The sequence below is a fragment of the Rhinoderma darwinii genome, chromosome 1, assembly GCF_050947455.1.
Source record: "Rhinoderma darwinii isolate aRhiDar2 chromosome 1, aRhiDar2.hap1, whole genome shotgun sequence".
Classification (NCBI taxonomy): Eukaryota; Metazoa; Chordata; class Amphibia; order Anura; family Rhinodermatidae; genus Rhinoderma; species Rhinoderma darwinii.
Window position 1 is genome coordinate 318,341,276 of NC_134687.1, and position 23,270 is coordinate 318,364,545.

At 39.9% G+C, this 23,270-nt stretch overlaps 1 protein-coding gene across 1 annotated transcript in view; it reads right to left on the reverse strand.

Moving 5' to 3' along the window:
• Window positions 1-23,270, reverse strand: part of LOC142649791 (uncharacterized) — a 71,138-nt gene that overhangs the window by 41,554 nt on the left and 6,314 nt on the right. The window contains exons 2-3 of the mRNA XM_075825555.1: window positions 6,196-7,344; window positions 897-1,066 (exon numbers count right to left, since the gene is read on the reverse strand). Of these exons, the coding sequence (XP_075681670.1) occupies window positions 897-1,066; window positions 6,196-7,268 (1,243 nt within the window). The 5' untranslated portion in view covers window positions 7,269-7,344. The remainder of the gene's footprint in view (window positions 1-896; window positions 1,067-6,195; window positions 7,345-23,270) is intronic.

The following is a 23,270-nucleotide window of genomic DNA, read 5'->3' on the forward strand; positions in this document are numbered from 1 at the left end:
ATGTAAAAAAGACAACACTTTTTTGTATATCTATATATATATATATATATATATATATATATATATATATATATATATATATATACACACACACACACACACACACACACACACACTGTAGAGCTCTGTAACAATTAGTCCTGTTCTCTCTACGTCACTCTGGATCGCTTTGAGGAGAGAGTGAAGAGGGCTATATACACACGGCCGTGAAAAAAATGGTAGTCAACAACTAAGCAACTGTCAGTTTTTCATGGCTGTTTTGCATCAATGAATCTCAAAATTTGAATCCATTTCCTGGCCGTCTGACCGTTTTTAACCGCCATTTACCATACGAATTTTATTAGTTAGGGTTTTTTGTCCCAACCCCCTGAAAACACTACAGTGCCCATGTAGATAGTGACGCAATACCACTGTAGATAGTGCCACATTGCCCACATAGATGGTGCCAGTGCCCACATAGTGCCCACTGTAAATAGTGCCACAGTGCCCACATAGTGCCACAGTTCTCCCTGTAGATAATGCCCACATAGTGCCACACAGTGCCCATGTAGATAGCGCCAGTGTCCCCTGTAGATAGTGCCAATATAATGTCACAGTACTCAAGTAGATAGTGCCACACCCCCTGTATATAGCTCCCCCCTATAGATAGCGCCACCCCCCCTGTAGATTGCAACATCCCCACTGTATTTAGCAATAGCCCCGCTGCAGATAGCACCCCCTCCCCAGTAAATGGCACCCCCTTCCTGTAAATAGCACCACTGTAGCTCCCTGTAGGCGGAATCCCCCTGGCCGAAGATTCCGCTCCTACAGGAAGCCCCTGATGTCTATATATATCTATCTATCTCGGAGAAATATTCAGAGACATTAGGTAAATACAGCTTTCTTTGTATACATACTTTTTACTTTATACGCCTTGTCACAAAGATGGCATTTGTGAGGCCTGTCATCAGAGTGGTATGCAATGTGGTCATGTAACTTCTTCTGAGTAGTCAGTTCCTTCCCACATTGGTCACATTGGTAAAACTTCTTGTCATGGTGGCTTGACTGGTGCAAAGACAGCTGACAACTAAGAAGTGAGCAAGTAGAAGTATTATAGAATAGCAAAAAGTATTGCACATTATAAAAGATATTATGACAGTTTCCCAATATTACAGTAGAATAATTTTATTTTAATCACCATCCAAACGCAATACTAACATTCAGCAATCCTATGTCCATTCCCGTTTGGTAGAAAACCTCATCTCTAATACAGTTTGCTTAAGCATTAGCTAGTCAAAAGTAAAATAATGCTGCAAAGACTGGCAGTAACCAAATTAACTCTGCATGCCACCTTAATACAAAGTACTACTTTAAATGGGGAGCAATGTCACAATACTTACCTGTCCCTGATCCACCAATGTCTGAGCTATGGGAGAAATTTGTGACTGAGATTCAGACAAAGATCAAAAAGGTAACAGCACTAGAATTTCAAAAAAGATAAGGGTGCAAGCCCGACAAGACTGGATCCAACCGTCCCCAACGCTTCTCCTTTTTGAGATCCAGACAAAGTCTCATGAGGGATCAGAGATTGTTATAGCAGGCGTCATCATGAGCCTAGAAGATGCTACAAATTTAAACCAAAAACCTTTCCAATATTCGTTTCTACTAACCCCACTGTGCTGTGTGCCTGGCGTTTACTGATTTAGAAGACAGCTTTCCTGTTTCGGACATGGCTTGATGCAGACTTTGCTTTTTTCTCTGAACCAGCTGTCTCTAAGCTCCAGCTGATGTCTAACCAGTCTGTGAGTGCCACTCCTGGATGCCAGCCGCCACTGTCTGCCAGCAGACTTTCCAACAGCTTTTGGCATATTGTCCTATACAGACAGCTCCTGTGTCTACTTTTTAGGGAGTCACAACTTTGCCATTGTCCCCCAGATCTTTGAACCCGACAGATGAGATTTTGAGATGACATTGTTTATCTTGCAAAAAAATCCTATTGATCTAGTGGATTTTTGAGCAACTATTTTGGTATTAAACTCGCTCATAAATATAGTTGTAATCAAAAAGCTTTTTGGGGTCATCAATACTTTATATCATATTGAGGTGATTGTAACTACAGACGTATTAAATTTTATAAATGAGAAGGATCTGCTGAACAGATTTATTATCCGAAACAGAATAAACCGATATCAAAAGGTGGTTTCAAGGGAGGGGGTACAAAAATGTACAGAATAAATATGGATATCAATGTGACCAGAACAGAATGACTTCAATCATGTTTCAAACTGGTACTCAGTAATAGAGAAGTGTAAGGCCCAGTTCACACAGCGTTTTTTGGCACCAATTTTGACGAGAAAAACCGTCTTGGAAACAGCGCCAAAATGCCCCAACTCTCCCTCCATTGATTTCAACTGGAGGTAGAGATTTTTCTTTTTCCTGTATATTTTTGGACTGCTCGCAGAAGAAAGTGTCATGCCCTATCTTGGAGCGATTTCCCCCTCTAAACCTCCATTGAAATCAACGGAAGGCAGAAAGTAAACAGCGTTCGTTTGGAGCATTTTTTTTTTACGTGTTTTTTTGCATTTGCTTAATAAAAACATGCAAATAACAAAAAAACAAAAAAAAGAAAGAAGAAGGGGCAAAAAAAGCACCAAAAGAAGCTCGCATTTCAAAATCGGCCTCCAAAACCCTGAAGGAATTTTGAGGCAGATTTTTTCTGCTTGCCAAAAAATGCAGTGTGCACATACACTAAGGGGAAAGCACATAACCTAAGGAGAATTTATTAAAGTACTCCAGGTTTTTCAACCCCATCCAACGTGTGTTTCAAGGGTAGCCGCACAATTCCGGGCCGCCATGGGGTCACGTGATCTTCAGTCTGACTCCCTGTATCCCACAGCGTCTGCAGTAGCGACCCAAAGTCAGGCTCTCAATGCAAGTTTGTGAGGGCCTCGGTGTGTCAGAGGCTTGTATTAAGAGCCTAACCTCCGATTTCTACAAAAGACGCTGTAAGATTCGGGTTGCCAGAGTACAGATCACGTGACACCCATGGTGGCCCAGAACACAGTCCCGTGAAATACAGCACCAGGTAAGTCAATACACGACTACATTATAATTATATCAATTAACAAAATGAAAAGTGAATGAACAAAAACATAAATCAAATCAATATTTCGTGTGATCACCCTTTGCTATCAAAACCGCATCAATTCTTCTAGGTACACTCGCACACAGTTTTTGAAGGAACTCGGCAGGGAGGTTGTCCCAAACATCTTGGAGAACTAACCACAGATATTCTGTGGATGCGGGCTTCCTCAAATCTTTCTGTCTCTTCGTGTAATCCCAGACAGACTCAATGATGTTGAGATAAGGGCTCTGTGGGGGCCATATCATCACTTCCAGGGCTCCTTGTTCTTCATTACGCTGAGGATAGTTCTTAATAACATTGGCTGTTTGTTTGGTGTCGTGATCCTGCTGCAGAATAAATTTGGAGCCAATCAGACGCTCGCGGTGTGGGGCTCACCTGAGGCTAACTATGACACATACTGGTTGGTATAGTCCCTGGGACCGGGTTTGAACTGCGGTTACTCCCTGGACACCTTATATGTTTACACTCACACACATACCAGTGTGTGTGGTGTGCTGTCTTCTCTGTATACTCGCCGTTGGTTCATTCTTTTTTCTATTGTATAGGCATGGCAGTTCGCATCACACTTGTGGTCTTTGGATTCTTTCATATATAGCATGCCTTTCTGAGCTACCTTTTTGTAGATGTTTGATCTTCCTCTGAGTATACTTCATTTGTCATAGCCTTAGTGCTCCCCACATCTGTGCATTTTAACTGTTTGTTCTATTTTAGGTCTTGATGGCCAATATGTTTTTATATGTATTTCAATAAAGCATTGTGATTATTACAAGGTACAAATTTGTACTTGTTGTTCTATTTTCTTCCTGTTTTGGATGTGTGATGGGTCCACATGTACAGTTATAGGTATTCATTCTATATTTTTTGTGATATGTGGACGTTCATTGTAAACGTTATCGTTTGGTCTGTAACTATATAGGTATTCATCATTTGTAGCAGAGTTTGGCTGTTCCTCACCCAGTTTTAAGCCTTCTACACAGCTGTTTCTGTTACAGTTAATGACTGTGATTCAACCTACATATGAAAATTATGACCATTATCAACTGATTGGTATAATTGGTTAATCATACACCTGACTATAATCCTACAAAATCCATTACTTTGTGCAAGTGTACCTAGAAGAATTGATGATGTTTTGAAGGCAAAGGGTGGTCACACCAAATATTAATTTGATTTGCATTTCTCTTCTGTTCATTCACTTTGTATTTTGCTAATTGATAAATAAAAAACTATTAACACTTCTAGTTTTGAAAGAATTCTTACTTTGCATCATTTTTCCACAACTGCGTAAAACTTTTGCACAGTAGTGTATGTGTTAAATGGATGCCTGAGACAAATGCCATACAATGAAATCTGTGACCCATAGGTTATCATGTTAAGAAACATATACAGCGTGGTATATGTTTTTTACCGGATACCATTGTAAGGAATGGCGTAGGCTACTATGCTATTCCATGATTTTTTTTTTTTTACATACTGACCTATACCGGCCTAACAGAGGCCAAAAGAATGCTAAACATACATCACAAACGTGATACGTACATGGCCCAATATGTATGTATGAGACTCTCAGCTTTCCTCGGACGCAACAGAGTCCACTGTTTTTATTTCTGCTATTACAAGTTGTTTTGTTTAATATTTTTTTTTTGTGTGTTTTTAATTATTTTCTACACTTCTATGCAATATTACTTATTTATTGTCAGGTTGTGAAATTTGTCGTCACTGACTTATATTTTCTTCTATAACTGGACTATGGAGAACATTTTATCAATGCAATTACAAGTTTCCTAGAATAAGAGCAACCAAAAGAATGGAATTTAGTTGTGCTGAAAAAAAGGGCTGTTTTCAAGTAAGAACCTGGAGTTTTTCAATAGCATTCACCATAGTCCTCAACAAGTGTGAATCATGTTGGGTAATATGGTACTACTACTCTATATACTAGTGTGCCTAGATTTTAGGATACACTAACCACCTCTACTACTTTCTTACTTTTTATCTAATATTTTTTTAATGTGAATATTAATAAACTGATTGTTTGTATATGGAAAAAGAGGTAATTTAACACTTTTGTTTTTTTAGAATTACTGATATTGGCTTGGGTTATGTTGAAGGTTCATAAAAACACAAAATATTTTTGCTATACTCACTAAAATTGTCCACAGCATGACAGTGATCACTAGATATTCAGACTCTCTACTACGCCACTGAGAGCCTGTTCACATCAGCATTAGGTTCCGTTGATGGGTTCCATTAGACCTTTCCATCAGGGGAACCCATCAACTGAAAGGCAAACGGAAACCAAAGCTTTGTGAAATCAATGGTAACGCTAACGGAAATCTATGGTTTCCGTTTGCCTTTCCATTGATGGGTTCCTCGGAAAGGTCTGACGGAACACAACGCTGACACCACCTTAGCTCTTTTAATCGGAGTTGTAAAGATTCAGTTTACCAAATTGGTTAAATTTGTTATAAATCTCTGTAATGCTCTTCACATACTGAAAAAAAAAAAAAAAGAAATCCTCCTAAATGTACCTTTGACTAATACATACATCGGCACCAGAGGCTACAGTTGATTCTGCAGCAGCATCGGGGCTTGCAGGTAAGTCGATGTAGCTACTTACCTGCAAACGCTGACGCTGCTGCAGAATCAACTGTAGCCTCTGGTGCCGATGTGTCCTCGCTCGTCTGACACGATGCAGGACCTGTGAGTGACATCACAGCGTGATCTGCCAGAAGCTGGGCGTTCTGAAGAGAAGTGGATGATACTTCTCGTCAGAACGCCCAGCTAGTAAAAGTAAAAAACGCCCCGATGTACGCACATAATACACGCCCAGTTGTACTTTTACTTTTCAACACGCCCAGTTGTACTTTTGCAAGCCTCATTTGCATAAATACAAAAATGGTCATAACTTGGCCAAAAATACTAGTTTTTTAAAAATAAAAACGTTACTGTTATCTACATTGCAGCGCCGATCTGCTGCAATAGCAGATAGGGGTTGCAAAATCTGGTGACAGAGCCTCTTTAACTAGGTCAACATGAATATCAATGATACTTCCATTATACATATCTCTCACCTGTAATTGAACTGTTTATCACAAAAGCTGCACTGGAGAATATTTACTCCTGGATCATCCTGGTGGTTTAGAAAGTCTGGGTATGTTAACAGTAGTTCACATCGGTCACATTTGTGCACAACTTCCGCAAGGTTTCCACTCTTTCCATCCACTCTTTCCATCACAATAGCATTCTCCAACCCAACTATAGTAGAATAGATCTTAGGTTTGAGTGACTCGCCACGTAATCTCAAGTCGTTAATAGGTTCTATACTATCAGGAATGTCAGGCTCATCACATAAATTAATGCAAATATCTGCTGCTTCATCATCCGCCTCTTCGGAAGAACCATCATTGTGAATGGTAATAGGGACCGGTCGGGAATAACCAGTGTTAATAAAGGCGTTATCAGTACCGTTATCCACAGGACTTTCTCTTCCCAACCTTCCACTCTTAGGAAGTGGTTTCCTCATAAAATATCCAGGCTTTCGAACAACATATGTTTCTTTATAAAATGTAGGCCTTTTGTGTATTTTTGTTTTTTCTTTTATCTGATTCATAGTTTCCAACCGTCTTCTTTCCCCATTATACAGACTGTTGTTAATACTCTGAAGGTTATCTGGTCGTATTCTCTCTCGTCTTGGTTGGCTCTCCATTTCTCTTAACTCTGAATCCTTATTTGGCACCTCATAATCATCATCTGGGATGCAATTTTTTTCTTTTGGACTAGTGTTATGTGGACTGCTACATACATTGACCACTTGGACCGTGAGTGGCAGACTGACTTGCAAAAGCTGAGCAGCCTGCATAAAGTCTTGCACATGACAAGTAGGGATTTTGTAGGTGTATATAAAATCTAGAAGATGACTAAAGCCCTCCAAGCTAACATTGTCCAAAACTAAAAATTGCTGCTGCTCATTTCTGCTTAGTGCTGCGTAGAAATACTCACTACAAGCAGAAAGAACATTTTTATGGGCAAGAAATATTTTACCCTCAACCATCAAGGAAACATCACAAAAAAGGCCCATTGATTTCTGTTCATTCAATTTTTGGAGAATAGACCACCCATGTGCTTCCGGAGACATAGGGTCCATCCTGTTTTTTGTCTGATTTCAAAAAAGGATGAGGTAGAAAAAAATGGCAAATAGGTAAAAAACAAAAAAACTAGTCCTACAAAAAAAAAAAAGAAAGAAAGACAAGCAAATTACAAACCAATATTATACAATTGTTACCATAAATGCAATAAAAGTCTACAGCCATTGTTTTATGATATTTTCTATTACGATCGGTTGACACCACATTCATGCTTTATATTTGACAAACATTTGTATACAAAAATAAAATATGCAAAAGTATACTTCAACATGGTCATAGGTGTCTATAGGGAAACACTTGCCATACATTTGCCAAGTCTGGATACTTTATTTTTTTTAAGGTACTGAATAGTGCAGCCTACTGAATTGCTGTTTACAGCAACAAAGGTATACATGACATACTCTTTTACGACATTGACAATGAACAGATTGATCCAAACATGATTCGGTTTGCACTTTCCTGTATTGGTTTCTTCTGAAGACAGAAAAAAAATAAATTTTACTCTTTAGAAAAAAATAGACCCATCAAATGGATCCAACCTATACTGAACACAATTTATTTTATGGCTCCATTAAACACATACAGTACAGGTCAAATTTCGTGTGAATGGAGGCGAGAACGGAGCATGCTCAGATACTTAGACTATGCTATACATAGCGGTCTATGGTAACTAATGCTTCTAGGTTCTACGGTCCAGCCACTCAAGTGTTGTAGAGAGCTACGATATTATCAGTGACTATCACTATCAATTATATATATTGGAATAGATAGGTTTACACTCATGTGTGCACTAATATGCCAACGTGATTATAGTAAAAAAAATGTGGTGGAAGACATTTCTCTATACACCTTGTATTATAAATATGTGACATTTGCTACCATGATACTGCTTGATAAAGGCCGAAACGTGGTGTTTGTGTTGTATGGGGTAGAAGGAGTGAAGACATGCTGATGTCGATCCTTGCATTTTTCTGGATATTGCTCTATGGGTGAGGACTGACCCATTCTGACAGTGTGTTGCAGTCTCTTCCCACTTTATAGGACCAGTCTGGTGCTGCTCTCATATTTGCATTGGTTTCATTTCGGACTGTTGTCATGCTCTAAAAAAGCTTGTTTGACTCCGCTGTACAATGACAGATTCTGATTTCTTAGAAAAGTAGAGAATAGGTGAAGGAACACTCTGGGTGCTCGGTGTTATACCTTGTGCAGGGCCTAAGGGGGTGATGCATGACACAAAAATTCAAATATCCCAAAAAAAGATAATTTCTGTATAATACACAACTCCCTCAGGCTCTGCACAAAAGAATAACAGTATCAGATTTGCCCAGATTATTCTTTTAAGGTTCTGGTCTCGTAGGCATTATGGCTTCCGGTTGTAAATTATGAAGGGTCTATCAGGCTACACTTTTCTTCCTGTCATAACAAATGGAAACCTGACCACACAAAACTTTGATGCCAGTATTACCAGAGCTTAATAAAAGAGCGAACATGTCTCAATGACGCAAAAAATTTGAATCACCATTTCCTTCTATCAAGATATGAGCCCAGTTCTCACCGCCCAACATGATGACACCAACAGTTGTTTGCACTCAGACGGTACTTCGCTTCAATAATTTTCCATAATCTTTTCCCCAGGATAAAAGTGATGAGTTAAAGAATATCCATCATGACACTGCAGGGGCATCACGTTACGTCAGGAAGCCGGAGTACGATAATGAATCAAATTCAATGCGAGTTAAAGTGATACATTACATTTTTCGTATTTTCATGCAGCCCAATCATTATACCCCAAAAAACTTGCCATCCTGTTGAATTGGGCATCTGGGTGGTAGAGCAGGAGGTCTTCTCAGCACCTGCTGATTTAACACTTTAGGGGATTCATGTAGATGCTGCTCTTTAAAATGGGCCTGTCTCAAGTGACCACTAAAGCTGGTGTAGGTCATTAGCAAAAACTATTCCAAAACCCTATAGTTGCCTAATGCAGTAGTGACCTGTCCAACCCTTCCTAAAATTCAACAGCCAGGCTCTCTCTCATGGACTTGTCAGAAACCCTTTAAGCAGATACACAAACAGTTTTGGAAATATATACCACTTAGATCACTTTTTTCTTGCTCTTGTCATCAGTTGCATATCAGGAAATAATAGTCAATACATGCAGGTACAGAAGGATCACATGTAATAAAAGTACATATAATTTTCATGGTCTCTTTTGCAAAGCAACGCTGTAATTTAATAGAAGCTCAAAAAATTTTGTAAATGGTTAATCCAAAGTCGTGAAAGGTTGACCCTGTGTGTCACATTTGAAATTTTGTACTTTGTCAAACGTTCCACCCAGTCCCCCGGTGGAGTAAAGTAGAATGGTCATGTACACAGAATTAGGCAGCCAATAAAGGGCACTGTGTAAAATTTGCTTTTCAGACCACGGATCTCAGAAATCACACAGCAAGGATGAGGACTACACATACTGAAATATAGTTTTTGTGCCCTCTAGTGTTCTTATACAAAAAAAAAAAATCTAGCTACGGATGATATAATTATGAAGTTGTCAGGTAGAGTTTGGTCATTTCCAGCAATGTAATAGTTCTGTAGTACCAGGAACACACATAACTGGTAATGTATTTGGAAGAAACTTTAGACTGTGTTTTTTCTGTGTTTTGACTTTAAAGGGAATGTGTCGCGAATGAAACCTTTTTTTTTCTTTTAAGTAAGTTACTTATTTCTATTATATTTTTTACGTTTTTTGCTGTATTTTTTTTTTCTACATGTTGGAAAGTATTAAAAATTAAATAATAATTTGACAAGTTTTCCAATGTTGGCCACCAGAGGGAGCACTTCCCAGAATTACAGCAAGGTGAATAAGGCAAAGCAACCTGATTCACAGCTGTCGTAAATTTGGGAGGGAATCTCACCCCCCCCCCCTATTTTTGGCTACAAGCCAGGAAAAGTTGTCTTCAAATTGCTAAGCATTGTCCGGCTGCCATTTTGGGAGTGATTGTACAATGCAGCTGGCAGAACCTATAGCACACACCAAAAGGCTAAGGGTACGTTCACACGCTTACTAAAAAAAAATGTCTGAAAATACGGAGCGGTTTTCAAGGGAAAACAGCTCCTGATTTTCAGCCGTTTTTTAATCAAACTTGCGTTTTTCACGGCCGTTTTTGGAGCTGTTTTTCTATAGAGTGAATGAACAACAGCTCCGAAAACGTCCCAAGAGGTGACATGCACTTCTTTTTCGCGGGCGTCTTTTTACGGGCCGTTTTTTGAAAATGAGGTGTAAAAAAACGCCCTGTCGGAACAGAACGCCTTATTTCCCATTGAAATCAATGGGCAGATGTTTGTAGGCGTTCTGCTTCCGATTTTTCAGCCGCTTTTCGGGACGTTTATGGGCTGAAAAACGGCTGTAAACACTACGTGTGTACATACCCTAACGGTATGTTCACACAGCTTATTTTCGGCCGTTTTCCAGGCCATGAAAATCGGAAGCAGAACGCCTCCAAACATCTGCCTATTGATTTCAATGGGAAATACAACGTTCTGTTCTGACGTGGAGTTGCTAAAAAAACGTCTGAAAATCAGGAGCAGTTTTCCCTTGAAAACAGCTCTGTATTTTCAGAAGTTTTTGATTTTGTGTGTGCACATACCCTAAGAATGATGAAAGTGAAGTCAATGACTTTTCAGTTGACAGGTTCACACGTTGTGTATTTGACGTGCCAAAAACCACATCAAAAATCGCTTGATTACGCTTTTCATTTTTGTTGGCATCGTTTTATAACTTAGAACTTTAGCAGCAATTTCTCACATTTTCAAGAAAATTTCCAAAACCTATTTTTATAGGTACCAGTTCAGTTCTGAAGTGGCTTTGAGGGCCTTATATATTAGAAACCCCCATAAGTCACCCAATTTTAAAAACTGCACCCCTCACGGTATTCAATACAGTATTTAGAAAGTTTCTTAACCGTTTAGGGTGTTTCACAGGCATTAAAGCAAATTAGAGGGGAAATTTACAAATGTCTTTTTTTTGTCGGAAAATCCATTTTAATCTATTTTTTTTCTGTAACACAAAAGGTTTTACCAGAGAAACGCAACTCAATATATATATTGCCCAGATTTTGCAGTTTTTAGAAATATCCCACATGTGGCCCTAGTGTGCTAATGGACTGAAACACCGGCCTCAGAAGCAAAGGCGCACCTACTGGATTTTGCGGTCTCCTTTTTATTAGAATATATTTTAGGCACCTTGTCAGGTTTGAAGAGGTCTTGTAGTGGCAAAACAGTGGAAACACGCCCAAAAAGACACCATTTGACAAACTACACCCCTCAAGGAATTCATCAAGGGGTATAGTGAGCATTTTAACCCCACAGGTTTTTTTGCGAATTTAGTGGAATTAGTCCGTAAAAATGAAAATCTAATTTTTTTCCAATAAAACGTAGAAATTATCAATTTTTACAAGGAATAAAGAAGAAAAGCCCCAAGATTTGTAAAGCAATTTCTCCTGATTACGGCAATACCCCACATGTGGTAATAAACGGCTGTTTGGATACACAGCAGGGCACAGAATGGAAGGAGCACTATTTGGCTTTTTGAGCTCAAGTTTACTCAATTAGTTTTTGGGTGCCATGTCGCATTTGCAAAGCCCCTGAGGGACCAAAACAATGGACACCCCCCAGAAGTGACCCCATTTCGGAAACTACAGCCCTAAAAAGAATTTGTCAAGGGGTAGAGTGAGCATTTTGATCCCATTTTTTCCTGAATTTAGATAAGGCCGTCAAATCTTCTATAGTTTTTCATTCCTTTTTTGTTACGGCGTTCACCGTGCGCTATAAATGACATTTAATTTATTCTGTGGGTCGATGGGATTACGGTGATTCCATATATATATATAGGTTTTTAGTAGTGTCGTTTTTATTGGTACCATTTTTGGGTACATGCGACTTTTTGATCCCTATTTATGCAATTTTTTGGGAGCTGAAGTGACTACAAATAGCGATTCCGGTATCGGTTTTTGATATTTTTTTTTATGGCAGTCACCGTGCGGGATAAATTACATTATATTTTTAGAGTTCAGGCCATTACGGACGCAGCGGTACAAATTATGCATAGTTTATTTTATTTTTTTCTAATAATAAAAGGTCTTTATAAGGGAAATTGAAATTTTATTATTTTGACATTGTACTTTTGTACATTTTTTTTAACTTATTTTTTTTTTCAGTCCCGCTATGGACTTGAAGATCCAATTGTTAGAGCATTGTTATAATACCCCGCAATACTTATGTATTGCAGGGTATTATACCTGTCAGTTACACACTGACAGGAGGCCTCTGGCAGGACGTAATCACCTTCCATAGATGGCAGACCGGAAGCCTTTGTTAGGCTTCCGGTTGCCATAGCAATAGCCCCCCGCGCAACAACTGGCCCTCGCAATCGCATAGTGCCGATGTTGCTATAACAACTTAAATGCGGCGGTCGCTATTGACTGGCGTATTTAAGGGGTTAATCGGTTCGGATCACCTCTGTGATCCGACCCGATATTTTCCCCCAGTACTAAGGCTGCTAGTAGCAGCCTGTACTGGGAGATGCCGGGCTGCGGGGAAAGCCTGTGTGCTCTGTTAGGAGCACAAGTAGATTAACAGGCTGCAGGGACAAGGACCAGTGCTGCAGCCCGTTAATCTACGTGGGGTGGTTGGGAAGGGGTTAATATGTGATCCTCTGATCGCTTTTAGGGTATGTTCACAAGCAAACTCATTAACATCTCAAAATACGAAGCGGTTTTCAAGGGAAAACAGCTCCTGATATTCAGACGTTTTTTTGAGCAACTCGCGTTTTTCGCGGCGTTTCTTACAGACGTTTTTGGAGCTGTTTTCATGAGTCTTCATGTGTTTTCATGAGTCTATGAGAAAACGGCTCCAAAAACGTCCCAAGAAGTGTCCTGCACTTCTTTTGACGAGCCGTCATTTTACGCGCCGTATTTTGACAGTGACGCGTAAAATGACAGCTCGTCTGCACAGAACATCGTAAGACCCATTGCAAGTAATGGGCAGATGTTTGCCGACGTATTGGAGCAGTCTTTTCAGGCATAATTCGAGGCGTAAAACGCCTCCATTACGTCTGAAAATAGGTTGTGTGCACATACCCTAATAATACACTGCAATACTTTTGTATTGCAGTGTATTATGCCTGTCTGTGTAAAACGGACAGGCATCTGCTAGGCCATGCCTCTGGCATGACCTAGCAGGCATTTAGTAAAGACAGACCTGGGGGCCTTTATTAGGCCCCCGGCTGCCATCGGAGACACAGACACTCGGCGATCAAATCCTTCCCCAAAACAACTCAGATGCGGCGCTTGCTATTGAGCGCCGAATCTGAGGGGTTAAACGGGTGAGATCGCTCACACTCGTTAGAGCAGGGATGCCCCCAGCCACCTCTGGTAGCGGAGAGCAGGGAGATTTAACGGCTCCCTGCTATGTTTATTTATTCTGATGTAGCGCCGTGAAAAGGCGTATGCATCAGAATAAAGCCCATTAGTGGCCACCGTGAAAAGGCTTATTGGCGGTCACTAACGGGTTAATGCCCAACGTGGAGTTTTTTTACTTTTGACCAAGTGGGCGTTGTAAAGAAAAGTGTAGGACGCTGACCAATCAGCGTCATACACTTCTCTTCATTCCAGCCCAGCTCGATTCACAGCACAGCATGATCTTGCGAGATCACGCTGTGACGTCACTTCATCCCGCGAGTCCTTCACCGGAGCGATGGAAGGCTAAACAGACATCGCCTCCAGCCGCTAGATTCGGATAAACGTCCTGGCGATGGACGATGTCTGTTCACTCTTCCGTCGCTCCGGTAAAGGACCTGCGGGAGGAAGTGATGTCACAGCATGATCTCGCGAGATCACGCTGTGCTGTGGATCAAGCTGGGCTGGAATGAAGAGAAGTGTATGACGCGGATTGGTCAGTGTCATACACTTTTCTTTACAACGCCCACTTGGACAAAAGTTTAAGAAAACGCCCCGCTGGGCAATAAGATGAAATGAGCATAAATCTTAAAATGTTTATCGCTTGGTCAAAAAAACTAACAGTAGTTATCTACATTAATCCCTTTCCGCTTTGGCCACTTTTGACCTTCCTGACAGAGCCTCATTTTTCAAATCTGACCGGTTTCATTTTATGTGGTAATAACTTCAGAATGTTTTTACCTATCCAAGTGATTCTGAGATTGTTTTCTCGTGACACATTGGACTTTATGCTAGTGGCAAAATTTGCTCTAAACGTTCAGTATTTAATTGTAAAAAACACCAAAATTTGGCGAAAAAAATGCAAAAATTTGCATTTTTTCTCTATTTAAATGTATCTGCTTGTAAGACAGGCAGTTATACCACACAAAATTGTTGCTAATTAATCCCCCATATGTCTACTTTAGATTGCCATCATTTTTTGAATATCCTTTTATTTTTCTAGGACGTTACAAGGCTTTGAACTTTAGCAGCAATTCTCACATTTTCAAGAAAATTTCAGTTCAGTTGTGAAGTGGATTTGAGGGCTTTATATATTAGAAACCCGCAAAAATGTCACCCCATTTTAAAAGCTTCACCCCTCAAAGTATTTAAAACAGAATTTAGAAAATGTCTTAACCCTTTAGACGTTTCACAGGAATGAAAGCAAAGTAGAGGTGAAATTTACAAATTTCATACTTTTTTGCAGAAATTTATATTTAATCCATTTTTCTTGTAACACAGAAAGTTTTACCAGAGAAATGCATTCAATATTTATTGCCCAGGTTCTGCAGTTTTAGGAACTATCCCACATGTGGCCCTAGCGTGCTACTGGACTGAAGCACCGGCCTCAGAAGCAAAAGAGCACCTAGTGGATTTTTGGGGCCTTATTTTTATTAGAATATATTTTAGGCACCATGTCAGGTTTGAGGGGCTCTTGCGGTGCCAAAACAGTGGAAATCCCCCCAAAAGTGACCTGATTTGGGAAACCACACACCTCTAGGGGTATAGTGAGCATTTTGACCGCACAGCTTTTTTACAGAAATTATTGAAAGTAGGCCGTGAAAATTAAAATCGACATTTTTTCAAAGAATATGTAGGTTTAGCGATTTTTTTTCTCATTTCCACAAGGACTAAAGGAGAAAAAGCACAGCAAAATTTGTAAAGGAATTTCTCCCGAGTAAAACAATACCCCACATGTGGTCATAAACGACTGTTTGGAAACACGGCAGGGTTTAGAAGGGAAAGAGAGCTATATGGCTTTTGGGGATCACATTTAGCAGGAATGATTTGCGGAGGGCAGGTCACATTTGCTATTCACCTGAGGAGACAAAACAATGAAAACGCCCAAAAAGTGACTCCAGGAAACTACACCCCTTGAGGAATTCATCTAGGGGTGTAGTGAGCATTTTGACCCCACAGGTGTTTCATATAATTTATTAGAATTGGGCAGTGAAAATAAAAACAATCCTTTTTCTTCAATAAGACGTAGCTTTAGCTAAAAAAATTTCATTTTCTCAACCCAACATTTGGAAAGCAATTTCTCCGGAGTACGGCAATATCCCATATGTGGTCATAAACTGCTGTTTGGCAAACAGTAGGGCTCAGAAGGGAAGGAGCGGCATTTGGCTTTTGGAGTGCAGATTTTGCTGGATTGGTTTCTGGGCGCCTGAGGGACCAAAACAGTGGAAACCCCCCACAAGTGACCACATTTTGGAAACTACACCCCTCAATGCATTCACCTAGGGGTGTAGTGGGCATGTTAACCCCGCAGGTGTTTTGTAGAAATTAGTGTGCACTCGATGTTGGGATTTTTCCCATAGATATGCCAATATGTGGGGCCCAGCTTGTGCTACCATAACAAGACCGCTCTCTAATTATTATGCAGTGTTGCCCGGTTTTAGAAACACCCTACATGTGACCCTAATCTTTTGCCTGGACGTTTGACAGGGCTCAGGAATGAAAGAGTACCATGTAAAATTGAGGCCTAATTTGGCGATTTACAAAGTATTGGTTCACAATTGCAGGGCTCCGATGTGAAATAATAAAAAGAAAGTGACCCCATTTTGGAAACTACACCCCACAGGTCTTTTCCATAAATGAATGCGCTGCAGATGGTGCAAATGAAAAATTTATATTTTTCTCTAGATCTGCCATTTCAGTGGCAAATATGTTGTGCCCAGCTTGGGCCACTGGAGACACACACCCCAAAAATTGTTAAAAGGGTTCTCCCGGGTATGGCGATGCCATATATGTGGAAGTAAACTGCTGTAGGGTTCAGAGGGGAGGGAGTGCCATTTGGCTTTTGGAGGGCGGATTTTGCTTGGTAGTAGTTTTGTTTGAGTATTGCTGGTGTTTCCGTTTATAATGTGGGGGTACATGTAAGCTGGGCAGAGTATATCAGGGGCATAGTCAGGTGGTATAATAATGGGGTAAAAAAAAACAATAAAATAATCCATATATGCGTGTTACGCTGCGGAGCAATCCTTTCTGCACAGGCCGGTGTCGCACTGATAAATGGTGTCCTTTCTTATCCCCTTTTTGATCCACACTCCGCACCTTTGCAGTTTGGGGAATTTTGCTGGGAAAGTGTTGTCCTGGTATAATACGGGCACCGTCGCTTCCAGCGGTTATGTTTGGGCCCTACCCTTCCTGGTTCCCTAATTTTAGGGCCTTGATAAATCGCCTCTTGAAACAGAAGAAATGTTCCCCTCGGACCTGCACAACTGCATATTTTTTATTTCCTGACTTATTGTAGCCTTAACTAATTTAATTTTTTCACAGACGTAGTGGTATTAGGGCTGTTTTTTGCTGGTATATCAAATTGATAGCACTTATTCATGTTTTACAACGCACAATAAAATTACTTTTGTAAAAAGAATGTATTTTTTCTAAATTGTGAGAACCATATCTTTAACTTTTTAGTCGCCGGAGCTGTACGAGGGCTTGTTTTTTGCGAGACGAGCTTTAGTTTTTATAGGTCCAATTTTTGGATACGTGCGACTTTTTGATCGCTTTTTATTCCAACATTTGTAGGGCAAAGTGACCAAAAAAACTGAAATTCTGCTATAGTTCTTTTAAGTTTTTTTTTTTTACGAGATTACGCTGTAAACTGTCATTTAAAACGAAATTGCCTTGCTGTAAATCTCACACAAACGTTACCGAAGTGTCAGGATTCTGAATAGACATCAAGTCCTGGCTGGTAGTGAGGTCTATTTATTGTCAGGACGTGTGTGTGTGTGTGTGTGTGTGTGTGTGTGTGTGTGTGTGTGTGTGTGTGTGTGTACATAGTGACCTAGTAATATTACTATGTGCTGTGTAAATGAATGGGGAGATTGGTCAGCGTCATACACTTCTCTCCACAACGCCCACTTGGTCATATAGTAAAACACGCCCAGTTGTACATTAAGAAACTCATTAGCATAAAGCTAAAATAGGTCATAACTCAATCAAAAATGATAGTTTTTCTAAATAAAAAACACTGCTGTAATCTACATTACAGCGCAGATCACATTATGTACAAGATAGGCCACTTATAATGTGGTGACAGAGATTGCGTTTGAGCGCTGCATTTAAGGGTTAATGGTGGGGATCGAAGCTCATTTCGCTCCCCGCCATTACAGTCAGCTGTAACACCGCTGACATCCAGCGATATATCCCGCACGGTGACCGCCATAAAAAAAAAAAAAAACGATACCGGAATCGCTATTTTGAGTCACTTCAGCTCCCAAAAATTGTACCAATGAAAACTAGTTTGTTCCGCAAAAACCAAGCCCTGACACAGCTTTCCTGATCGAAAAATAAAAAAGTTGTGGCCCTTAGAATATGGTGACACAAAAATGAAATAATTTTTTTTTAAACTGTGCCTTTATCGTGCAAACACCGTAAAACATAAAAAACCTATATACATATTGTATCGCCGTAATCCCATCGACCCACAGAATAAATTAAATATGTCATTTATAGCGCACAGTGAACGCCGTAAACAAAAAAGAATAAAAAAACAGTAGACGGCCTAATTACACTAAATTCAGCAAAAAACCTATGGGATCAAAATGCTCACTATACCCCTAGACAAATTCTTTTTAGGGCTGTAGTTTCCCAAATGGGGTCACTTTTGGGGGGTGTCCACTTGTTCCCTCAGGGGCTTTGCAAATGCGACATGACTCTCAAAAACCAATTGAGTAAACTTGAGCTCCAAAAGTAAAATAGTGTTCCTTCCCTTCTGAGCACCGCCGTGTGTTCAAACAGCCGTTTATGACCACATGTGGGGTATTGCCGTAATCAGGAGAAATTGCTTTACAAATATAGGGCACTTTTTCTTCTTTATTCCTTGTAAAAGTTGATAATTTCTACGTTTTATTGGAAACAATTTTTCATTTTAATTTTTACTAACTAATTCCACTCAATTCAGCAAAAAACCTGTGGGGTTAAAATGCTCACTATACCCCTTGATGACTTCCTCGAGGTGTGTAGTTTGCCAAATGGGGTCTTTTTTGGCACTACAAGACCTCTTCAAACTGGACATGGTGCCTAAAATATATTCTAATAAAAAGAAGACCGCAAAATCCACTAGGTGCTCCTTTGATTCTGAGGCCGGTGCTTCGGTCCGTTAGCACGTTAGGGCCACATGTGGGATATTTCTAAAAACTAAAAATGGATTTTCCGACAAAAAAAATAAATTTGTAAATTTCCCCTCTACTTTGCTTTAACCCCTTAACGCACCATGACGTAACTGTACGTCAAGGTGAGCAGTAAGTTTGCGCACATTGACGTACAGTTACGTCAGTGCTTTGACAGTTAACCGCCGCGCGGCGCTACACCGCAGCGGCGGTTAACTGTGCAGGGTGTCAGCCCTGCTCTCCCCGTTGCCGATCAGCGGCCTGTCGCCGCTGATATCGGCAGTTAACCCCTTAATTGCGGCGCTCGATTTTGAACGCCACAATTAAGGTCTTTAGCGCCGATCGGCAGCCCCCATGTGAAATCACGGGGGCTGGCGATGGTACCCATGGCAACCGGACGCCACACAATGGCTTCCGGGTTGCCATGTACAGAAGCCTATGAGGACCACCCCGAGGGTGGTCGTTGTAAGCTTCCTGTCAGTGTGACTGTCACGTCACAATGACAGTTGGAATACATTACAGTACGTGTGTAGTGTAATGTATTCCAGCACCGATCAGAGCTGCAAGTCTAAGTGTCCCCTAGTGGGACAAGTGAAAAAAGTAAAAAAAAGGATAAAAATGTTTTAAAAAAAGTGTAAAAATAAAAGTTATAAACAAGAACTGCTTTTTTTCCTATTATAAGTCTTTTATTATAGGAAAAAAAATGAATACGTTAAAAAAAAGTACACATATTTGGTATCACCGCGTTCGTAACGACCCCAACTATAAAACTATAATATTATTTTTCCCGCACGGTAAACACCGCAAAAAAAATAAACGAAAAACAATGCCAGAATCACTATTTTTTGGTCACCACCCCTCCCAAAATATACAATAAAAAGTGATCAAAAAGTCGCATGTACGCCAAAATAGTACCGATAAAAACTACAACCCGTCCCGCAAAAAACAAGCCCTTACACAACTTTTTTGACTGAAAAAATTAAAAAGTTACGGCTCTCAGAATATGGTGACACAGAAAATAAATTATTTTCTAAATAAGTTATTTTATTGCGCAAACGCTGCAAAACATATATACATATGGTATCGCCGTAATCGTACCGACCCGCAGAATAAAGTATAATAGTCATTTATAGCCCAGGGTAAACGCCGTCAAAAATAAATAAAAATCATTGTCAGACTTGATGGTTTTTGGTCACCTGGCTTGCCGAAAAATTGAATAAAAAGTGATCAACAAAATCTCATGTACCCCAAAATGGTACCAATAAAAACTACAGCTCGTGCCGCAAAAAATATGCCCTCACACCACTCTATTGACAGAAAAATAAAAAAGTGGTGGCTCTCGGAAAGCGGGGAGGAAAAACGAAAAAGCAAAACATGAATCAGTTTGTAAAGGGTTAATTACTTTCGAATGAAAAAACTTTTATGACCACATGTGGGGTATAGCTGTACTTGGGAGAAATTGCTTTACAAATGTTGGGGTGCATTTTCTCCTTTATCCTTTGTGAAATTGAAAAAAATTGAAAAAAATCAACATTTTAGTGGAAATAATGTTGATATTAATTTTCACGCCCTAATTCTAATAAATTCTGCAAAAGACGTGTGGGGCCTAAATGCTCACTATACCCCTAGATAGATTCCTTAAGTGGTGTAGTTTCCCAAATGGGGTTACTTTTGGGGGGCTTCCACTGTTTCGGTCTCTCAGGGGCTTTGCAAATTCGACATGACACCCAAAAACTATTCCAGCTAAATTTGAGCTCCAAAAGCCAAATAGCGCTCCTTCCCTTCTAAGCCCCGGTGTGGGTCCAAACAGCAGTTTATTACCACATATGGGGTATTTACGTAATCAGGAGAAATTGTTTTACAAATGTTGCGGTGCTTTTTCTCCTTTATTCCTTGTAAAAATTAAAAATGGCTACCTTTTTTCAGAAAAAAAGTAGATTTTTACCTTTACAGACTAATTCCAATGAATTCAGCAAAACAACTGTGGGGTCAAAATGCTAACTTTACCCCCTAGAAAAATGCCCTGAGGGGTGTAGCTTCCAAAATGGGGTCACTATTGGGGGGTTTCCATGGTTTTCATCCCTCCAGTGCATTGCAAACGCGACACGGCACTGAAAACTATTCCAGCAAAATCAGAAATCCAAATGGTGCTCCTTCTCTTCTGAGGCCTGCTGTGGGTCCAAACAGCAGTTTATTACCACATATGGGGTATTGCTATAATCGGAAGAAATTGCTTTACATATGTTGGGGTGTTTTTTCTACTTTATTCCTTGTAAAAATTTAAAATTTCTACGTATTTTCACAAAAAAAGTAGATTTTCACCTTCACATACTAATTCAAATAAATTTAGCAAAAAAACTGTGGTTTCAAAATGCTAACTATACCCATAGATAAATTCATTGAGGGGTATAGTTTCCAAAATGGGGTCACTTTTGGGGGGTTTCCACTGTTTTGGCAGCACAAGACCTCCTCAAACCTGACATGGTACCTAAAATATATTCTAAAAAAAGGAGGCCCAAAATCCACTAGGTGCTCCTTTGCTTCTGAGGCCTGTGTTTCAGTCCATTAGCGCACTAGGGCCACATGTGGGATATTTCTAAAAACTGCAGAATCTGGGCAATAAATATTGAGTTGCATTTCTTGGGTAAAACCTTCTGCGGTACATAAAAAATGTATTAGAAATGAATTTTTGAAGAAAAAAATGAAATTTGTAAATTTCACCTCTACTTTGCTTTAATTCCTGTGAAACACCTAAAGGGCTAAAACACTTTGTGAATGCTGTTTTGAATACTTTGATGGGTGCAGTTTTCAAAATGGGGTGACTTCTGGGGACTTTCTAATATATAAGGCCCTCAAAGCCATTTCAGAACTGAACTGGTCCCTGAAAAAATAGCCTTTTGAAATTTTCTTAAAAATATGAGAAATTGCTTCTAAAGTTCTAAGCCTTGTAACGTCCCAGAAAAATAAAAGAATGTTCAAAAAACGACGCAAACATAAAGTAGACATATGGGAAATATAAACTAGTAAGTATTTTGTGTAGTATTACTATCTGTTTTACAAGTAAATACATTAAAATTTAGAAAAATGCTAATTTTTGCTAATTTTCTCTAAATCTTGGCGTTTCTTACAAATAAATATTGAATTTAACGACGAAATTTTTTCAGTATCATAAAGTACAACATGTCACGAGAAAACAATCCCAGAATCGCTTGGATAGGTAAAAGCATTCTGGAGTTATTACCACATAAAGTGACACATGTCAGATTTGCAAAAATGGGGCTGGTCCTGAAGGCCAAAACAGGCTTAGACACTAAGGGGTTAAAGAGGCTCTGTCACCAGATTTTGCAACCCCTATCTGCTATTGCAGCAGATCGGCGCTGCAATGTAGATAAGAGTAACGTTTTTATTTTTAAAAAACGAGCATTTTTGGCCAAGTTATGGCCAATTTTGTATTTATGCAAATGAGGCTTTCTAAAGTCCAACTGGGCGTGTTTAAAGTAAAAGTCCAACTAGGCGTGTATTATGTGTTACATCGGGGCGTTTTTACTTCTTTTACTAGCTGGGCGTTCTGACGAGAAGTATCATCCACTTCTCTTCACAACGCCCAGCTTCTGGCAGTGCAGACACACAGCGTGTTCTCGAGAGATGACGCTGTGACGTCACTTCCCCAGGTCCTGCATCGTGTCGGACGAGCGAGGACACATCGGCACCAGAGGCTACAGATGATTCTGCAGCAGCATCGGCGTTTGCAGGTAAGTCGATGTAGCTACTTACCTGCAAACGCTGATGCTGCTGCAGAATCAACTGTAGCCTCTGGTGCCGATGTGGCCGACACAATGCAGGACCTGGGGCAGGAAGTGAGTGACGTCACAGCGTGATCTGGCAGAAGCTGGGCGTTCTGAAGAGAAGTGGATGATACTTCTCGTCAGAACGCCCAGCTAGTAAAAGTAGTAAAAACGCCCCGATGTACGCACATAATACACGCCCAGTTGTACTTTTACTGTAAACACGCCCAGTTGTACTTTTGCAAGCCTCATTTACATAAATACAAAAATGGTCATAACTTGGCCAAAAATGCTCGTTTTTGTAAAAATAAAAACGTTACTGTAATCTACATTGCAGCGCCGATCTGCTGCAATAGCAGATAGGGGTTGCAAAATCTGGTGACAGAGCCTCTTTAATTACTGTGAAACACCTAAAGGGTTAAGAAACTTTCTAAATGCTGTGTTGAATACATTGAGGGGTACAGTTTTTAAAATTGGGTGACTTATGGGGGTTTCTAATATAGAAGGCCCTCAATGCCACTTCAGAACTGAACTGGTACCTATAAAAATAGGTTTTGGAAATTTTCTTGAAAATGTGAGAAATTGCTGCTAAAGTTCTAAGCCTTGTA